Source organism: Papio anubis, chromosome 7 (assembly GCF_008728515.1).
Source record: "Papio anubis isolate 15944 chromosome 7, Panubis1.0, whole genome shotgun sequence".
NCBI lineage: Eukaryota > Metazoa > Chordata > Mammalia > Primates > Cercopithecidae > Papio > Papio anubis.
This window is the reverse complement of record NC_044982.1, coordinates 25606831-25628354: the sequence shown is the minus strand read 5'-3', so window position 1 is coordinate 25628354 and position 21524 is coordinate 25606831. Positions and strand designations below refer to the sequence as shown.

The window sequence follows — 21524 nt, the reverse complement described above, 5'->3', positions numbered from 1 at the left end:
AGAAATGATTCCCTATTTAATAAATGGTGCTGAGAGTCCTGGCCAGCCATATGCAAAAAATTGAAACTGGACCCCTTCCTTACACCGTATACGAAAATTAACTCAAGATGGATTAAAGACCTAAATGTAAAATCCCAAACTAAAAATCCTAGAAGAAAATCTAGGCAATACCATTCAGGACATACACATAGGCAAAGATTTCATGACAAAAACACTGAAAGCAATTACAACCAAAGCAAAAATTGACAAATGGGATCTAATTAAAGTAAAGAGCTTCTGCACAGCAAAATAAACTATCATCAGAGTGAATAGACTACCAACAGAATGGGAGAAAAATTTTGGAATCTATTCATCTGACAAAGGTCTAATATCCAGAATCTACAAGGAACTTAAATTTACAAAAAACAAACAACCCCATTAAAAAGTGGGCAAAGGACAGGAATGGACACTTCACAAAAGAAGACATACATGGGGCCAACAATCATATGAAAAAAGGCTCAACATCACTGATCATTAGAAAAATCCAAATCAAAAACACAATGAGGCCGGGCACAGTGGCTCAGCCTGTAATCCCAACACTTTGGGAGGCTGAGGTGAGCGCATCATGAGGACAGGAGATCAAGACCATCCTTGCTAACACGGTGAAACCCCTTCTCTACTAAATATACAAAAAATTAGCCGGGCATGGTGGCACATGCCTGTAGTCCCAGCTACTCGGGAGGCTGAGGCAGGAGAATTGCTCGAACCCGGGAGAAGGAGGTTGCAGTGAGCCGAGATCGCGCCACTGCACTCCAGCCTGGGCGACAGAGGGAGACTCTGTCTCAAAAAACAACCCCACAATGAGATACCATCTTACGCCAGTTCAGAATGGCTATTACTAAAAAGTCAAAAAGCAACAGATGCTGGCGAGATTGCAGAGAAAGAAAAAAGAATGCTATACACTGTTGGTGGGAGTGTAAGTTAGTTCAACTATTGTGGAAGATAGTGTGGTGATTCCACAAAGATGTAGAGGCAGAAACACTATTTGACCCAGCAATCCCATTACTTAGCATATACCCAAAATAGTATAAATCATTCTATTATAAAGATATGCACATGTTATGTTCACTACAGCACTATTCACAATAGCAAAGACATGGAATCAACCTAAATGCCCATCAATGACAGACTGAATAAAGAAAATGTGGTACATATACACCATGGAATACCATGCAGCCATAGAAAGGAACGAGATCATGTCCTTTGCAGGGATATGGATGCAGTTGGAAGCTATTATCCTCATCAAATTGATGCAGGAACAGAAAACCAAATACCACACATTCACACTTATAAGTGGGAGCTAAAAGATGAAAAAAGAGCTGGGCTTATGTCCATGTCTGATTTTGGTAACAGAGTAATGTTGGCCGTGTACAATGCATTAGGGATAATTGCCACCTCTTCAATTTTTAAAAATACTTCGGGAAGATCGGTATTAGTTTGTTATATATTTGGTAGAATTAAAAAAAAATTTTAATGCAACAATAATCATGTATTTTCCAAATTTGATAAAAACTCTAACCCCATAAATCCAAGAATCTCTCGATGAATCTCAAAAAGAATAAGTATAAAGAAAATGATACCAGGACATATCATAATCAAATTGCTGAAAATGAGTGATAAAGAGAGTATCTTAAAAGTAGCCAGATTTTAAAAAATACACATTACCTACAAAGGAATGAAGGTTAAAAGGGAAACAGGAATTAATTAAGAACTTAAAGACTTAGCAGTATAAACTATCCAAAATTAAGCCCAGAGAGGAAAAAAATTTACAAGAAAAGACCCATCTGATCCTGGGCTTTTCTTCAGTGAAAGAATTTTTATTTATTTTAAGTTTTGGGACACAGGTGTAGAATGTTCAGGTTTGTTACATAGGCAAATGGATGCCATGGTGGTTTGCAGCACCTATCAACCTGTCAGCTAGGTATTAAGTCCAGCATCCATTAGCTATTCTTCCTGATGCTCTCCCTCCCATGGTCCGCAACAGGCCCCAGTGTACGTCATTCCCCTCACTTGTCCATGTGTTCTCGTCATTCACCTCCCACTTGGTTTTTTTCATCATCACTGCTGTTTCAATGAAAACATAAATTCCAACCAAGTTCACATTTACTGTGAAGCTAGAAACCCACAGGGTAATTACACAAATTCAAAATGCCTACCTAAATAATATCAGACATATACTGGGTATTTTGGTTACCTATAGCACATATTTACTGTAAAATGTAAAAGTTTAAAACAACTACCAATTTAACATTTCTAATGATAGTGTATATCAGGAACTGGTGTAAGAGATAGCTGAATCATTCTCATGGCATCATCCGAGTTTACTCACTGGTATTGAGATGACAAATGGGCTTTTCTGGAGAGTCCAAGATGGCATTATTCACTTGCCTGCTGCCTTGATAAGGATGGCTCAACGCTAGTCTCAGGTGGAACTTTGACTAGAGCTCCTACATGTGGCCTCTCGGCATGGCAGTCTCAGAGAAGTTGTACTTCTTAAAAGAGCAGTTCAGGGCTCCTAGAGAGAGTATTCCAAGAGACTCAGATGAAATCTGCAAGGCTTCCGCTAATGTAACCTCAAAATTTCAGAACACACTTCTACCACATTCTATAATCAAGCAGATGATCAAAGCCAGCCCAGATTCCCAAAGAGGGAAATGTGAGACCATGTTTTTACTTCCATAGTCAGGGAATATGATCCAGAACAAAGAGAAAAATGAGTTAGTAGCAGCAGACCCAGAATGATAAAGATGATGTAATTAACAAGAAATGACATTAAAACATCTATTATAAGTCTTCTAAACAACCTCAAAAAAAATAAAAGAATGCATAACCATAATGAGAAAAATGGAAGACATAAAGAAGACCTAAAAGGAACTTCTAAAATTTAAAATATATAAAATGAAAAATTAACTGGATGAGATTAACGTCACTGAATACTACAGAAGAAGAAAAAATTAGAAGTTAAAGACTTAGCAATAGAAACTATCCAAATTAAGCCCAGAGAGGAAAAAAATTTAAAAAAAAAACAGAAAAAATTGAGTGCATCAATGACCCATATGACAATATCAAGTGATCTATCTTGTGATCTATCTTATACATAATTGGAGTTCCAGAAGGAAATGAGAGAGAAAAAAAATAAAGAAAAATTTTAATGCAACAATAATCTTATATTTTCCAAATTTGATAAAAACTCTAACCCCATAAATCCGAGAACCTCTCTATGAATCTCAGGAAGAATAAATATAAAGAAAATGACACCAGGACATATCATAATCAAATTGCTGAAAATGAGTGATAAAGAGAGTATCTTAAAAGTAGCCAGATTAAAAAAATACACATTACCTACAAAGGAATGAAGGTTAAAAGGGGAACAGGCTTATTGTCAGAAACTTCACAGGCTGGAATACAACAGAATAACATCATTAAAGTATTGGAAAAAACCTGCCTACATAGAATGGTATATCCAGTAAAAGTATCTTCCCATATTAAAAGTAAAAATACTTTCTCAGATAAGCAAAAGTTGAGCAAAGTCATTTCCACCAGACCTGTACTAAAAACAAAACACATTAAAGGAAGTTCCTCAAGACAAAAAGAAAATAGAAATTTGGATCTACATAAATGAAGGAAAGAAACAGGCATGGTGGGTAGAAAATATGTGGTTTTAAATCAATGTATAATAATTGAAACACATACTGAAAGGAAAATTAATGCAGGAGTGTTGACACCTGAAATGCAAATTAAGAATGGGAAGAACTCGCTCTTTGGCCATTTTTCAAATAAAATTATTTTTTTCCTCCTAAACAACAGCACAAACAACCGGCACAAATACACACACACACACACACACACACACACACACCCCTCCCCCAAAATGTTTGACTATGGTATTCCGTATGTCTGAGTAGAATATATAGGTGATAAATATATACACACTATTTTTGAATGCCTAGCCCATTGTTCTGACTGAGTTGAAAATGCCTTAAGACAATTAGGTCTTTTCTCCTTGAATAAAATTCACTGACAATACTATGAAATTTTAATGATAGATGGTGAATTTATGAACTGCCACAAGGCATGTGAGAACCAAGAAAAAAGTTACCCTGTGCCAAAGCCCACATTGCCATTTGTAAGGACAGCTGCTTTCCAGAACACTGGACAGATGACACGTGTTTGTTCATCGGCTTTTTTTTTTTTTTTTTTTTTTGAGACAGAGTCTTACTCTGTCGCCCAGGCCGGAGTGCAGTGGTGCCATCTCGGCTCAGTGCAACCTCCGCCTCCCGGGTTCACGCCATTCTCCTGCCTCAGCCTCCCGAGTAGCTGGGACTACAGGCGCCGGGCTAATTTTTCATATTTTTAGTAGAGACGAAGTTTCACCATGTTAGCCAGGATGGGCTCGATCTCCTGACCTCGTGATCTGCCCGCCTCGGCCTCCCAAGGTGCTGGGATTACAGGTGTGAGCCACCGCGCCCGGCCTGTTCATTGGCTTTTATATAGAAGCATTAACTGAATGCCTGCTATGTTTATGGACAACATTGTAGCTAAGACCCCATATATTATATTCCTGACATTCACTCAGGACTTTGCAATAGATAGTTCGCTTTTATATCTACCTTGCTTTCTCTTCATAACAGTAAATGAGAAGGATGGATATTATTATCCCTCTTTCAGTTGAGGTTAAGAAAGCCCTGACTTTCAACTCATCACCCTACTTCCTTCACTGAAGCTGTAATATCCTTTAGACTCTGTCATAAACAGAAGCCTTCAGGTCTCAGCTGAATTCAGTTTTTTCAAGGGGACTTCTCATATACAACAGATCTTCCAATAAGGTCATTTTGTTATAATGTTGATGAAAAAAGAAACATTGATTCCTGGCCGGGATCACTGTCCATGGGAAGTTCACACATTCTTCCTATATCTAAATGGGCTTTCTTCTCTTATTGTTAATACGGTTTCCATCCACATCCCAAAGATGGGCATGCTAGATTCGTTGGCGTGTCTAAATGGTCTCAATCTGATGAGTGCAGGGGTATATGTGCGAGTGTGTCCTGTAATAGAATGATGTCAAAGGCTGGTTCCTACTTTGCTCCAAGTTGCCAGGATGGGCTCTGGCCACCAGTGACCCTGAGCTGGAATTAAGCAGGTTGGAAAATGAATGAATGAATAAATACAAGTTATTGTAAAATAAAAACTTTTTCAGTACGTGATAATCATACAATAAACAATGCAGTATGAAAGTGTTTAGTGAGCTCACTGTATTTGTGGTTTGTTTCTGAACTGCGTGGTGGTAGGAGGTGCTTCTGACAATGTTCATTTTGCAAACATTTATTCTTTGATTGAATCTACCACCCCTAGGATTGCCCTCACTCTCTGATTCACTGAAAATTGAGTAAATAATTATCTTGTTTTTATTTGTCTTTCTTAAATGTATATATAGTTCACATTTATTTCAATGTTGAATAGTATAAGTGTTTTGGTCTTTATTTAGAAGTTTGGTGATGTTTTTGTGACCAGAAATATGCCATTGGAATTTAACTCTTGTTTATATCCATTATCCTGTGGTAAAATTGGTTTTGTTATACATCATTTTCTTAAAGTTGTAGTTTCCAAGAACCTAACCAGGACATTAAGTGAGGATGTACTGTACTCACATAGGTCTTGTATTATTTCTTCATAGCATATAGTTATTAAAGTGAGATTTTAAAAAAAGTTTGGCTCCCACATTGGTCTCAGCTTCAGGCAGGCAGAAGCTTTGACTCTTTACCATAGCAACCCCAGCACTCTGCATAATGCCTGGAACATGGTAGGCACTCAATATATGTGGTCTACTAAATGTGTGTTGGTTCCTGAAATGCTTCTGGATCACAACTGCATAGCAAAGGAAGGAATCTATCTATGGTTATGCAGTTTTAGAATACCATATCTATATGTACTTTATAATGAAAAGCTTGCAGGAAAATTGGCTAGTATTACTTTATTAAGTGAATTTGAGTCACTCATCCTCTCTTCAGATTATTCATCCATAAAATAATAATGTTTGAAAATCATATAGGTATTAAACAGTGCTCCTCAAAGCCCAGATGGTTCTGTGAGGGGTGAGGAAGAGCAAAGAGATACATTTAAATTTTTTTCTTTTATTTACATACCAAGTAAAAGCACTACACATATTAAATGGCAGTCCAAGGCTAGGTTTGGTTCTGTGTCCCTACCCAAATCTCACCTTGAATTGTAATCCCCACATGTCAAAGGGGAGATCTGGTGTGAGGTGATTGGATCATGGGGACGGTTTCCCCCATGCTGTTCTTAGGATAGTGAGTTCTCACAGGAGCGGATGGTTTTTAAAGTATTTGGCAGTTCACCCTTTGTTCTCTCTCTCCTGCTGCCATGAAGAAGGTGTTTGCTTGCCCTTCGCCTTCTGCCACCTTCTGCCATGATTGTATTTCCGGAGGGCCCCCAAGCCATGCAGAACTGTGAATCAATTCCCCAGTCTCAGGTATTTCTTCAAAGCAGTATGAAAACAGAGTAACACAGTTTACAATAAAATATTCCCAATAATATTGAAGGTGCACTATAATTCTCCCTAAGAACTTAGAAACAAATGAAATCAAGTAAATTTTTAAAGTAACACACAACGGATCATAATAAAGACATATAAAATCTCTTAAGGGAAACAGAATAACACTCTACAATATGAAAAAAACATCCTTCAGGCAGGAGATTGATCAGCAATAAATGCAAAGGAAAAGTGGAGTCAGAGATGAGAACTCTGGAAATTCCCAACCAGTCCATGTCCAGGAGAAAGGAAACTTAAATCAGTGTTCAGACCTTAAGGCAAGGTCATTTCTCGTGTGAAACAACAATACTATGCTCTCTTAGCCTGAGAACATTTTAAAAAATGGGTCCATCTCCTGTTTTGATTGATTTCATGATCTTCAGGCAAACTTCTGAATATTTCATGGTTCCCTAAAATAGTCTGCTGAAAAGAAAAATTGGTCATACCATCACGAATATTCAGATCTATGTGACAGTTGTATTTCTCATCATCAAGAAATTGGTGAACTGATTTATATGTTTTTGTTTAAAACATTCAGTTAGTGTTCACTATGTTCCTAACATTGTTATAAGAGCTTCTAATAATAATTTATTACATCTTCATAGCAACTCCATGTGGTAGGTACAATCCTATAAAGATAAAAATAGTAAAGTAATGCACTTTTTCTGTTAAAAATTATTAATTTTTAATTGACAAATATTATTTATGGGGTACAATATGATATTTTGATACATGTATACATTGTGGGATGATCAAATCAGGCTAATTAACATATACACCACCTTACGTATTTCTTTGTGATGAGAACACTTAAAAACCACCCTTTTTTCAATTTTGAAAGATTTGGAAGATACTATGGGTTCCTTTACAAGCCATCACAATAAAGTAAGTCGCACAATTTTATTTTGTTTTCCAGTGCATATAAAATTATGTTTACACTACATGGTGTAGTCTACCAGTGCTAAGATCTCTCTGTAGCATGCAATGCTGTTTGATAGCATTTTATATGCAGTGGAACTTCTTTCAAAATTGGAGTCAATCTTCTCAAACCCTGCTTCTCCTTTATCAACTAAGTTTATGTAATATTCTAAATTTCTTTGTTGTCATTTAAGCAATGTTCACAGCATCTTCACCTAGACTAGATTCCATTTCAAGAAACCACTTTCTTTGCTCACTCATAAGAAGCAACTCCTTATTGAATAAAGTTTCATGATGAGATTGCAGCAATTCAGTCACATTTCAGACTCTACTTCTAATTCTAGTTCTCTTGCTATTTTCACCACATCCGTAGTTACTTCTTCCTCTGAAGTTTTCAACCCTTCAAGATTATCCATGGAAGTTGGAATAAACTTCCTCCAAACTCCTGTTAATGTTGAAATGTTGACCTTCTCCCATGGATTACAAATGTTCTTAATGGTATCTAGAATCATGACTCTTTTCCAGAAAGCTTTAAATTTACCTTGTCTTGGCGACTGTGAATACTGCTGCAGTGAATGTGGAGTGCAGACGCTTCTTCAGCTTACTGATTTTTATTCCTTTAGGTGGCATAGCTGGATCATATGGTATTTCTACTTCTAGTTTTTTTAAATAATCTTCATACTTTTTTCCAAAATAGTTGTACTAATTCACATTTCCACAACACAGTGTGTGAAGGTTCCCTTTTCTCTACATCCTTGCCAACACTAGCTAGCATTCACCTTTTTGACGATAGCCATTCTTACAGGTGCAGGGTGATATCTCATCGTGGTTTAATTTGCATTTCCCTGTTGAGTAGTGATGTTGAGCATTTTTATATATATCTGTTGGCCATTTATATGTCTTCTTCTGAGAAGTGTCTAGCCACATCATTTGCCCATTTTAATAGGATTATTTGCTTTATTGAGTCGTTCAATTTCTTAGAAACCATTGTAATCTTATTCTAGTTTTGTATTTAATTTTATATACATTATTTACTTTTGAACACGGGCTAAACTCAAAAAATTTTAGTCAGTGAAAGTTACAGTTTAGACCCATATTACCTAAAATCTTACCATAAATATGCCCACAAAATATTTGCCTTATGACAGCTCTATGAGTAAGACTATCTTTAAGCTTAAACTCAGTTGCCTTGGGTGATACTCAACAGGTGTGTGTCTTTTGTGTTCCTTTGGCATGGCCCAATTTTACACAGAGATTTTGGTAGAATGACTTGTTCTTCTCATATCTTTTTAGCTTCAGAATCTGGATAACTCAATTAAGGAAATATAAGTAGGAGGCCTTCAAAGGAGAACAAGTAATTTATGGGACCTGAATTTCTGAAATAATATTAAGGCAACATTGGGCTTCATGGCGAAACACCAGAGGCTGGAAAGAGCTGAAGATTTACTCTTTTGTCATTCACATCACCTCCCTCCATCCATTTTAATAGGTCCTTTTACCAATTAATTTGGTCTTGCTGATGCTTTGATTAGGCAAGTTACAGATATATTTTAATCGTTGCAAAAATGAATAATTCAAAGAAAGCATAGACCAAGGAAATAGATTGTTGAGAAGTAACCCCTCAGCTTAGAGAAGAAAAAATACACAATGTTATTCTAATATCTATGAATGAGGTACTAACTGGATGATGTGTGATTACCAGTGTGATTAAATGGCAAAAACAGACACATGGAGAAGCTGAGTAGTGTTTAAGGCACTGTCTTTTTGCCAAGTTAATACACTATGCACACTGTTTTCCATACAAGATTCTCAAGTAGTAACTATAGTAAAGAGCATGACTCAAAAAATGAAGTGCCTAGGTGGAGAGGCATACTGGAATGCATGAAGGTGTTTCATTATGTATAATGAGAACAGTCTCCACTTTCTGAAGAGTCTCCAAAAAAGCAAACTGGAGGAAAAGTCACACCTTTAAGGTGCAAATCCAACAAAGATGTCTTAAGATTCTGAGGAAGAATTTGCTCCTTGCCAGTCAGTTATTTCCAGACTGCAGCACGTAGATGATAAGATCAAGATATGATTGAGGAGACTTTTACTTGTGCGAGAAGGTAGTAAACATGCCACTATTTTTAACCCTTAAGATTTAAAACATGCATTTAATTCTTTTTAATATGTACTTAATGTATATTCTGATAGCATTCCAAGACATTTCCATTGACAAGTGCATGTTATAAATTCAGTAGTCTTAATATACTTATGAATATATTATGTTGTTCGCACGAATGTTCATTGCAGCACTTTTCACAATAGCAAAAACATGGAATCAATCTAAATGTCTATGAGTGACAGATTGGATAAAGAAAACATGGTACATATGCACCATGGAATATTATGCAGCCATAAAAAAGAACAAGATTATGTCCTTTGCAGGGACTTGGATGGAGCTGGAGGTCATTATCCTCAGCAAACTGACAGAGGAACAGAAAACCAAATACCACATGTTCTCACTTATAAGTAACAGCTAAATGATGCGAACTCACGGACAAAAAGAGGACAGACAGACACTGGGGCCTACTTGAAGGCGGAGGGTGGGAGGAGGGAAAGGAGCAGAAAAAAGTAACTGTTAGGTACTAGGCTTAATACCTGGGTGATGAAATAATCATTACCAAAAAAACCCCTGTGACACGAGTTTACCTATATAAAAATTTGCACATGTACCCCCAAACCTAAAGTAAAAGGTAAAATAATCACGTTTTTTCAATTTAATAAAAAGACTCCCCAAAAATGTTGCCCTTCAGTTAACAAATAAAGTGTGATGCGAGGCAAGACATATTAGTTTACTGCTAATTCACAGATGAGGTTTGATGATTTATTTTCTGCATCTGAATCTCACACTCAGTTCTTATTGGGAGAAAAAATGTATACGTATGGTTCTTTGGTATGTTTGTTGAGTATTTTTTTGTTGATTATGTGTAAGGAAACATATGTAAAAACAGTCATGCTTTTTAATAATGTGTTTTTATAACTAAGGTGAATTATTAGAAAGGCCCAAAGATTAAAACTCTAATTGTGTAATTGTTATTTTCACAGGAAGCTTATTGAGACTCGCCTGAGAACCATTCCAAGTCACGCATTTTCTAGTCTGCCCAATATTTCCAGAATGTAAGTTTTTTTAATATAAAAAGAAGTTTGCATTTGTGCTATGTTATTCTCTAAATGTGTCCTATCAAGAAAAATACTTGCTATTATACTTGCATAAATCAATGGCAGTTACATTTTCAATGTATATGACAACTTTATGTACATAATTTTTATTTGATTTTGCTATATCTCCACTCCCTAGTTCCTATATGATTTTTTAAAACCTAAATCAAATTTAAATTCATTTGGTTTTGAGAATTTCATGATTCTCTATGTATTTTCATATATCTTGGGATGTGGCAAAACTTTAGCTGTAAATCTCTCCTATAAACATCCCATAGTTTATAAGCTAAACATATATACAGATAGACAAACATCCATCTGTCCTAGTCACCAATTCTTGAATCACCTTGCACTACTAATACAAATATTTACATTTTATTATAAACATAGCCAATGGTTTCAAATCTCTCTCGCTTTAAAAGAAAATTAAAAATAATTCTAAACCTTAAAAATTGAATTGCTATCCCCTTAGAGTGAGGAGAAAAGGGATTTTCCATATTGGGTTGACAAAGAGTGAATGAAATGAAGCAGATCTTTTTTTCATTTAATTGATTTTGACAGGCAATCCAGATAATTCAGGCATGCGAAATAATATAACCAGAAGCAATCTGTACAGTTTTTGGCTAAATGTACTCACACCATGGCCATTTTGTTAGTGTTTCTGTCATTTCAGTAGTTCTCAACCACAGGCAACTCTACCCCTAGAAGCATTTAGCATTTTTGGTAGAGACGGGGCTGCTACTGGCACCTAGTGGGTAAAAGTGAAGGTTGCTGCTAAACATTCTACAGTTCATAGGAAATTCCCCATAACAGAATTATCTATTCCAAAATGTCAGCAGTGCTGAGACTGAGAGACCACCCTATTGAACATCTCTGCAGTTTTTTATATTGCTAACAAGTCCTTCCTCTTTCAGATTCTTGCCTCTTTGTTTTCCTTCATATTCCTCTCTCATTCCTCTTCTTGTCCCACCCGGCTACTCGTCCTCAGTCTCCTTTTCTGACTTCCTATTTTAATTTTGCCAGCTACTTAATTACCAGCTCTTTCTTTGTATATTTTGTTCTAATTCCTCTATACCCCACTCTCCTTGAGTAAACACTCCCATTCCTTTGGCTGCACTATTTCCTAATATAGCTAATTTCCAAACATTACCACTTTGATGTCTCACAGGCTCTTCAAAACCAGCATATCCAAAATAAACACATCATCTTCCTCCCAAGCTGTCCCTTCTCTTTTAACAGCACCACTTTAGCATCCTATAAGCTAAAAACCTCAAATTCTCGAGCTCTTCCTTTTCCCTCATCTACCTTATACAACTGCCTATTTGGTGTCTCTACTTGCATGTCCTAGCAGCTTGGCCATTACTTCATTCATTCAACAGATATTTATTGAGCCCTCTTTGTGCCTGGCACTTTGCTAGATGTTCCGTGTGTAACAGTAGACAAAACTCACAGAGGTTCAGTTTTATTCCTAAGAGAGTGATGAGTGTCATGATGGGGTCAGTTATTGGGTGATATGGAAACTCACATAAGAGGTCTATTACCTAAACAGGAGCAGGGAGAGGAGTTGGAGAAGACTTCCTGAAAAAAAAAAAAAAAAAATCGCACCTGACCTGTGATCTGCCTTACATAGCAAAAAGCAGAAGGGAAAATCCTGGGCTTTCTGAAGAATTAAAAGTTTCTTGGAGGTAGAGCTTAGGCAGGGAGGTGGGCAATAGAAAAACATAAAACTTGGGTCTAAGTTAGTACAGGGTCTTGTAAATCATGTGAAGGAGTTTGAAATCTTCCCTAAGGGCTGAGCCGTTCAATGGTTTTAAGCAGGCAAGTGAAACGGTCAGATTTTCATTTGAGAAACATTCCCTTGGCTTTGCAGTGGAGTGATGGGTGGAAGTGGAGCAAGGCTGTAGGCAGGAAGCTAGTGAAGAGGCTGATGCAGCGCCCAAAGGACGGGATGGGAAACTGAAGGATGATCATTGAGTGGGAATAATGAAAAAGGATAGAGATTTGAGACATAAATAAGGGAGGGCTGATAAACTTCAAAGTTGACTGACTTGGAGATGGTGGGAGATGGAAAAGAAATGCATCCAAGTTTCTGATTAGGACATCTGTGTGGTTGATGAGCACATTCATTTAGGCAGAGAAGTGTTTTGTATATTTGCTGTGGAGGGTCAGGGGGTGTGTTAGGAATTCAATTTGGGGTGTATGGCATTTGAGGTGCAGTTATATTGAGTACATATCAGGACATAGACAGAATTTTTTCATTCATTTGACAAATATTTGTTTAGCCCCTACTATGTGCCAATCACTGCTCTGAGAGCTGGTGATACATCAGGGAACAAACAAAGATCCATGTCCCCATGGAGTTTCCATTTGAATGGGAGGAAATAGACAATGAACCAAAAACACAATAAATAAGCAAATTAGATACTAATTTAGAAGGAAATAAGTGTATGGGACAAAGAAAAAAATAAATTAGAGTAAAGAGGATTGGGAGTTCTGGGTATATGGGGGCACATGGGGAGAGATTCAGGTAGAGATTAAGAGTCACAAACAAGTGGGTGTCACTGGGACCAGGCGGAGGCATCCATAGAGAGGGAGAAGCTAAAGAGAGTGAAGAAAGAACAATTTTAAGAGCATGTGGTCCCTGAAGAAGCAGGAGGGGATGAGATCCAAATAGAGGGATTGGCCTTCTATAGGAAGATGGCCACTTTTTACATCATAACAAGAAAGTTATGTTGTAGGACTTTCTCCTTAGTTCAGCTAAAAGCCAGGTTCTTGTCACATGGCCATAAAATATTAGGCTCACAGACACTTTGCAAAGTGATAAAAATAGAATTTATTGGGTGAAAGGGGAAAAAAGGGAAACAGGGACTCTCAGCAAAGCGAGAGTCCTCCTAGCCCGTTTCCCACCTCACAGATTGAATCCCAGGTACCACCTCAGAACAGGAGAGGCTAGGCTCCTCCCCACTATAAATGAACTTCACAAAGCTCCACTCCAGTACACACTTCTCCCAGGGCACAGGCAGTTGAAGGTTCTGCTACGGAGCCCTTTTCTACTTAACTGTCTCAGTTGTAGGAAAAGATGGAACAGATGCAGGTAAACTAACAGGCTTATTGGTTGGGAATTCAAGGCATTCTCATGTTAAAGTTTCAAACATTTCTATAACTTATCAAATTATTAAAAGACATCTAAGAAGATGGAAGATGGAAGTGGCAGAGTTAGAAATTTGATGAGAAGATTTGAAATAAAAGTGATGAGCAATAAGAAGAGGGTTGGTTGACTGAGATATAGGAGACACCCAAACAGATCTGAAGGCTCCACTGAGGCTTCCCCCAGGAAGAGTGCTGGATTCTCCAGTCTGGGTTAAGTGATAGGGTTCCCTGAACTCTATCAAGCACTTAACACCTTGCGTTAATCCCATTTACCTTGTATGTTAATCTGTATCTCTGAGTACTGTGAGTTCCTTGAAGGTAGGGAACAGGCCTGTTTTGTCATTGTCCAGAAGGATGTCTGTCATCCTTCTAACTAACGTTCAATACATATTTGTGGAATAAAAGCACATATACATACCTGAATAATAATTAAAGATTTGATATATCTTGGGGAGAAAAAAGAGATCAATAGGATGAAGCTAGGTTTGTCTGAGATGGTTCAAATTCCCACTTGGTATTCTGGCATAATTGTTAACAGCACCTTGCTTTAACTCACAAAAATAGCCCAGTTTGAATGATAAGTCATATGATGATTGTAATGATTATATGATATTTACATATGAAGAAGAAGTAGGATCTGATTTTTCCTAGTTATAGAATGGGGTAAGTAAGCAGGGAATAGCAATTTTTATCCCACTGAATAAACGATTCCTACCAGTTGTCTTCACAACCAAGCTATCACAGCCCTTCAAAGAGGTGCCATTAGGTTGGAGAAACTGGAACTTCCATTTGATAATATGGGCCAAGTGACTATCCTTCTGGAATCTTGAGAAAGACTCATACTTCTTAACTAAGAAATTCAGTAGAAGATTTGGAGCAAAGGAAAAGATACTTAGGAAAACCAGTTGGCAGCCTTGAAAAATGAATCTTTCTCTGCTAGCTGGCTCAGCTTCATCCATGATAAATCCCCACAGTCTCTACATGGCACATTAATTCTTTTCAATCTGTTCCATTGTTTCCTTTATGTTAGAAATATATTTGTATCAAAAAAATTCATATGTTATTATCCACAAGAGGCAAAGGGTTAAGAGATTGGGTAAATCAAAGGATAATTGTTTAGAGAACGAGTAATTCAAAATAGAAAGCACAGAGCCATTAGAATACTTGCAATAACCAAGATAAAAACTCAGAATGGAACAATCAGCACTCCTCTTGTAAACATTGCATTGATGAGGATATTTTATGGGCAGATTCAATTCAAACGTAAGGCCAGTGGTTCTCAACACTGCCCACACATTAGAATCGGCTAAGAAGCTTTTGAAAAGTAAAAGACTCATCCCTCATAAACTCTGATTTAATTATCCTAGACCAGGTCTTGGACATCTGTGTATTTTAAAAGCCCTTCAGGTAGTTTAATTGCATGTCCAGGGTTGAGAATCTCTGCTATGGCTATAGCTGGAAACCAGCTGTCAATTGTTCATTTTCACAAATGTCATAGAAATACCTCTCAACAGAAAGTGGTCATTGAGTTTGGCCGCATTAGTCATTGTCATCACAAGATGGAATTTGAGGAAACTATTTGAAACATTCCTTATATGTTCTTGACAAGTTGTATTTAGGAATTTCTCTTCCTTTTTCAGTACTTGAAGCTTTTATCTGAATTACTTTTTGCTTACAAAGTTTAAGACGGAGCTTGAATTTTCAGTTTCATTTAAAATCACGAACAGAAGTCTTAAGGGAGTATGTAGTCACCCTGTGGAATGCTCCTCTAGAGAACTGCAGTTTTCTCTTCATCTTTGAAACTACATGTCTAATTCCATGTTATTAGACATTCCATTAAAAATGCTTCTTATTCACTCTAGTGTTCCTTGCTGATGCTCGTGGGTTTTTTTGTTTGTTTGTTTTTTGTTTTTTGGGTTTTTTTTTTTGCTATTTTGAGGAACTCTTCTATTCATTCAGTCACTTAATAAGAGTCTACAACATGCCAAGCACTCTGAAAGGCACTCAAGAGTCAGTGGCCAAAAACAGACACAGTTCTGCATTTCAGAGAATTTACAGTCTAGTGAGACACCATAAATATCACCCAAAGAATGGGAAGTTTGCACTGTGATAATTAGTGAAAGGAGTCTGTAGTGATATATAGTGATATCTCACTATATATATCCCTGTATATATACCATATATATACATATGTATGGCAGATTCAATTCAAACTATAGGTCAGTGGTTCTCAAAATTGCCTACACATTAGAATCAGCTAAGAAGCTTTTGAAAAATAAAAGTACTTGATTCATCCTTCATAAACTCTGATTTAATTATCCTAGACCAGGTTTAGACATCTGTGTATTTTAAAGGCAATAGAAGAGTTCCTTTAAAATGGAAGAGTTCCTCAAAATAGAAAAAACAAAAAACAAAAAAACACAAGCATCAGAAAAGAACACTAGAGCGAATAAGAAGCATTTTTAATGGAATGTCTAATAACATGGAATTAGACACGTAGTTTCAAAGAAGATAAAGAGAAAACCGCAATTCTCCAGTGGAACATTCCACAGGGTGACACCATATGTATATATATCCCTATATATACATATGGGAAATTTTAATCAGGGAGTTTGGGGAAAGTTTCTGAAGGAAATGACAGTTAAATGAGAACTTAGGATAAATAGGAGTTAACATACAGGAAGAATTCAGGTATCACAAGATCTGAAAAAAAAGTAGTAAGTAATTTTAACATAATTAGGCAGAATCTATGAGGGTTATACATGTTGCATGATCTGGGAAACCCATAACAAAAAGTTACGTCAAAAATAGTATGTTTGAAGTTTACAACCTTATTAACTTTCTATTTTGTCTTATTTTTTCTGACATTCAGCTACTTGTCTATAGATGCAACTCTGCAGCAGCTCGAATCACACTCCTTCTACAATTTGAGTAAAGTGACTCACATGTAAGTAAAAGGAAAAGTGCAGCATAGACCTAAGCCACAACCACTCTTGACTGATAATCTTGGGGCTCCAGATGGCAGTGGGAGCTGGTTTCTAGATTGTGAGTCAAAACTTCCGTCTATGATTAAATTATTAACCTGTTCTCATTCTCAATTTATGTTAATTCATCTTCATTATACCTCAATTCCATAGTTGGAAGTTAGACAACATTAAAAGTTCTGTTCTTGAACCACTATCTGTTCTATTACTACTGTGTCAGCATATTTTGTTGATGTGAATGTCAGTGAGACAATAAGTACTTACTGAGTAACTACTTGATTCTATGGTCTGTACAAGATTCTACAAAGCTGGCATATTTTCCTTAATTCGGAAAGAGAAGAGTTGCTTAGTGAGATTAGGACAGTAGGGAATTTAATAACCTTAGTTCTGGGGTGGGTCAGAGTTGGATCTGAACACCAGCATCTCTGCCTACTCCTTATCTCGCCTTGGACAAGTCATGTAACCTTTCCTAGCCTCATTTGCAAAATAAGTGTAATAAGAGTTGCAACTTCATGTTTATCATAAATATTGAATTATATCTAGCAAATGAAAACCAGTCAATATACCTCAGAATAATTTTTCTATTTCTCTAGTAGATTACAATCTATAAAAAGTGTTACATAATCACATTGCATTATTTTAAGCAGCTATGTATTAGCATTATTTTAAGCAGCTATGTATTACTAATCATTAACTCGATTTTCTTGAAGAAACAAAAATACTTATCTATAAATACTTAGTATATCCTAACATTACATTAAACATTGCATGAATATCATTTGTCTGGTTATTATTTAACCCTTAAAACAACCCTGTGAAGCAGATACAATTATTTCCATTATTTATATAAGAAAAACATAAATACAGAGAGGCTAAATATGTTTTCCTTGGTCGAACAGTTACTAAGGGATAGGGCCAGAATCTTTATACCATAAATGTATTACTTAAAAATTATTCCCTATCCACTACATTAAGTTGCTTTCAAGAATATTGAGGCCCAAGATACTGCTTCCAAGTATGGTAGGCTACCTTACATCAGATCAACTATTAGTCTGAGAATAGCTTAAGGAGCTGAATCTTTTTTAAAATGTTTGAAAATATTAGAGTGTTATGAAAACAGTAAGAACTCAATGGGCAATAAGCAAATCCCAAAAACATCATTTGGTTATTTTTCCCCTTCAGGTATTTCCTGAATTGTAAGCAACAGCTTAAGGGCTAAGAAGCTGACCAGAGGTTTAGCATCTATTAGGGCTGGGAAAATCAAAATTTGAGTTCAGGGCTTGCTAAGAAAGATTGTTCCTAGTAAACAATCCAGGGTTTTAGTTGAGATCACTGAAGAGCTTCATCTTAGAAGTATGGGAAAACTGTGAATAGATCAGCCCTTGAAAAGACTAAAACCTAGCTCTGAATCAATCAAAAATAACTCAAAAGTTTGCGGGGCAAAAAAACCAAGAGAAGAAGATAGACAACAGAAAATGATCCTTAGGAAGTTCAAATATTGGAGTTATCAGACACAGACTTTAAAATAACGAGCATGTTCAAAAATTTAAATGACAAGAGAGAATTTCAGAATAAAACTGAAAATGATAAAAAAGATCAGTTGTAAACTCTAGAATCTAAAAAGTCAATAACAAAAATCTAAATACATGAGTTTAACAAGAGATTAGACAGAGCTCAATGGAGAATTAGTAATCTGGAAGATAGGTCAGAAGACTATAATCAGTCTGAAGCATGGAGAGAAAGAGAAAATAAGAAATATGTAGCACAATAAAAAGTCTAGCATACCTATGATTAAATTATTAACCTGTTAGATCCCAAGAAAAGAGAGAAAGAATGAGAGAAGCAATATTTGAAAGAAACTTTCCAAAACTCTTAAGAGACACCAAGTCACATATGTTAGAAGTACTGCAAACCCCAAAAGGATAAATATGAAGAAAGTCACATCAAGCCACATCATAGTAAAATTGCTAAAAAACAAAGACAAAAAGAAAATTATAAAAACCAGCAAGGCTGGGTGCAGTGACTCATTCCTGTAATCCCAGCATTTTGGGAGGCCGAGGCGGGTGGATCACAAGTTCAGGAGATTGAGACCATCCTGGCCAACATGATGAAATCTCATCTCTACTAAAAATACAAAAATTTGCTGGGCATGGTGGTGTGTGCCTGTAATCCCAACTACTCGGGAGGCTGAGGCAGGAGAATCACTTGAACCCGGGAGGTGGAGGTTACAGTGAGCTGCACTGCACTCCAGCCTGGGCAACAGAGTGAGATTCCATCTCAAAAAAAAAAAAAGCAGCAAGAAAATAATAAATAATACTTTCAAGAATGTAACAAGACTAATAGCTGACTTTTCAACAGAAATCATGGAATTTATAAAACAATAGAAAGATATTTGTGAACAACAAAACAGCAAATATCTGCCAGCCCAACCAAAAGATTATTTAAAATTAGAAAAAGATAGATACTTCAAGCAAACAAAAATTGAAAGAATTTATTACCATTAGACTCATATTAAAGGAACTACTAATGGGAATTACTAAGACAAAAGTAAAGCGATTCCACATGCTAACACATTTCTGTGCAGGAAGAAATGAAAAGCAACAGAAAAGGTCAATATATGGGTAAATATAAATGAACCTTGACTGCACAAAATGAGATAATGTCTTAGGGGATTTAAAATACTGTTCTTTGCTCTGCATGATAGTGTGGGATCATAAAATTGTGCAAACTGAAAGTGTATTAAGCAATCTTAATAATCAATAAGAAAAATTGTGTTGTGACTTCTAAAAGCTTTTATGAAAACATTAAAATTTCTCAGTTATAAATAGGAAAAAATAATAAAACTAATATTTCACATACTGTAATTGTCAACATTAGAAACACTTACAAGTAAAATGCTTTACTGCTTTGTAAAAACTTATCAAGAGTAGCTTAGACAGTGCTTGACCTTTTATCTTTATTATATAAGTTACAAGAGAATATCTTTTCAATACCCTGGCAAATTGTCATACTTCTTTCTAAATCTAGATTAGCTTCCATCATTTTATCCTTTGGTTTTTAAATATTATAAAATATTTTCAAGTGTTTCTTTAATGTGAAAAATTTTTTTTTTTACCGTCATTGTATCTTTTGGGACATCTTTATCCTTTGCATCCATTTTTCTCCCATCACTAAGTTCCTCTGATTAAATATCTAGAGTTTCTCAGCCAGCCTGGACAACATAGTGAGATCCTGTCTCTACCAAAAAAAAAAAAAGAAAAACAAAATTAGCTGAGCATGGTAATGCAAACTTGTGGTACCAGTTACACAGGAGGCTGAGGTGAGAGGATTAATTGAACCCAGGCATTCAAGGCTGCAGTGAGCTATGATCACACCACTGCACTCCAGCTTGGATGACAGAGCAAGACCTGGTCTCTAAAATAAATAAATAGTCTCAGATGGTGGTATCAACATTTTCATGCCAGTGATTTATTCTATGATTCCATTTGGATTTCCTTTTCAGTAACATTACATTTCATTTCTTTGCTTCATTTTCATCTTTATTGGTAAATTCACTCTTTCAATTAGCCATTTTTAGGCCATGTCATATGAGGTGATTACTGGGAAACACATAGGAAACACAATGACATGCTTTATTGTTTGTGAATGAACTGAGCAAGAGATGCCCAGTGAGCAACCATCAATGACTTTGAAAGAGAGATGTAGTTGGTCACCTATTATAATGCACATCTGTTATTTACATAGTGATCTGTGGACTGAAGAGCTGGCAACAAAGTTTGTACTTTATTCAGTGATTAATAGTTAATATACTATGGCAACTGAAACTTGAGGGATGTTGTTGAGGACAGTTATCATTTACATTTGATTAAATCATGGTAACTGAACTTCATGTGTATTGGAGCCATGCAAAGTAGAACTGCTTGTATGCATAGAATTAAAATATGCAATAACTTTTTTTTAAAAGTCTAGGACATTATAAATAATGTTAAAGTGTTCTAAACGTCTTTGAATTATTTGAGAAGTGGTGAAAGTACTAACTGAAATTAAACTTTTATAAATCATAAATAAATGTTTTAACTCACAGGGCAGCTACTAAAATGCTTGTAGAAGACTGGATAACTAATAGGCTAATAGTAGTGGGGAATGAAATAATGAAATTAACTAATTAATACAAAAAAAGCAAGAAATTGGAAGAAAAAGAGAGTTTCTGGAATAAATAGTAGATTTAACTCCAAATAATCAGCATTTACATTAACTGCATTAAATGTATAAGGACTAAATACTCTTAAGTAAAATACAAAGATTGATTGGTTAATTTTTAATACTCGCTGTATGCTGCTTACAAGAGACATTTTAAACATTATACAGAAAGGTTGAAAGTGAAAAGATAAAAATACATAAAATGCAAACAGTAACTAAAAGAAAACTGATGTAAATATGCATATATATAAAGCATAAAGCCTTACTCTAAGAGAGTAGAGTAATTACTTCATAATGATTAAAGGAATCACTATATAAGATATACTGATTCTAAATTTAATGTCTGTAAGAGCAGAGCTTCAAACCGTATAAAGCAGAAACTGGTAGATCTAAAAAGATAAACAATAATTGGCAATCATTGTGAGAGCTTGTTTTAATATAGTATTATCAATAATTGATAGAACAAGCACACCAAAATAGTA

At 35.8% G+C, this 21524-nt stretch overlaps 1 protein-coding gene across 3 annotated transcripts in view; it reads left to right on the top strand.

Annotated features, from left to right (window-relative positions):
* Positions 1-21524, top strand: part of TSHR (thyroid stimulating hormone receptor) — a 177298-nt gene that overhangs the window by 91865 nt on the left and 63909 nt on the right. For all 3 annotated transcript variants that reach the window (XM_003902127.4, XM_031669043.1, XM_009212070.4), the window contains 2 exons: positions 10595-10666; positions 16731-16805. In XM_003902127.4, coding sequence (XP_003902176.2) covers positions 10595-10666; positions 16731-16805 — 147 coding nt within the window. The remainder of the gene's footprint in view (positions 1-10594; positions 10667-16730; positions 16806-21524) is intronic.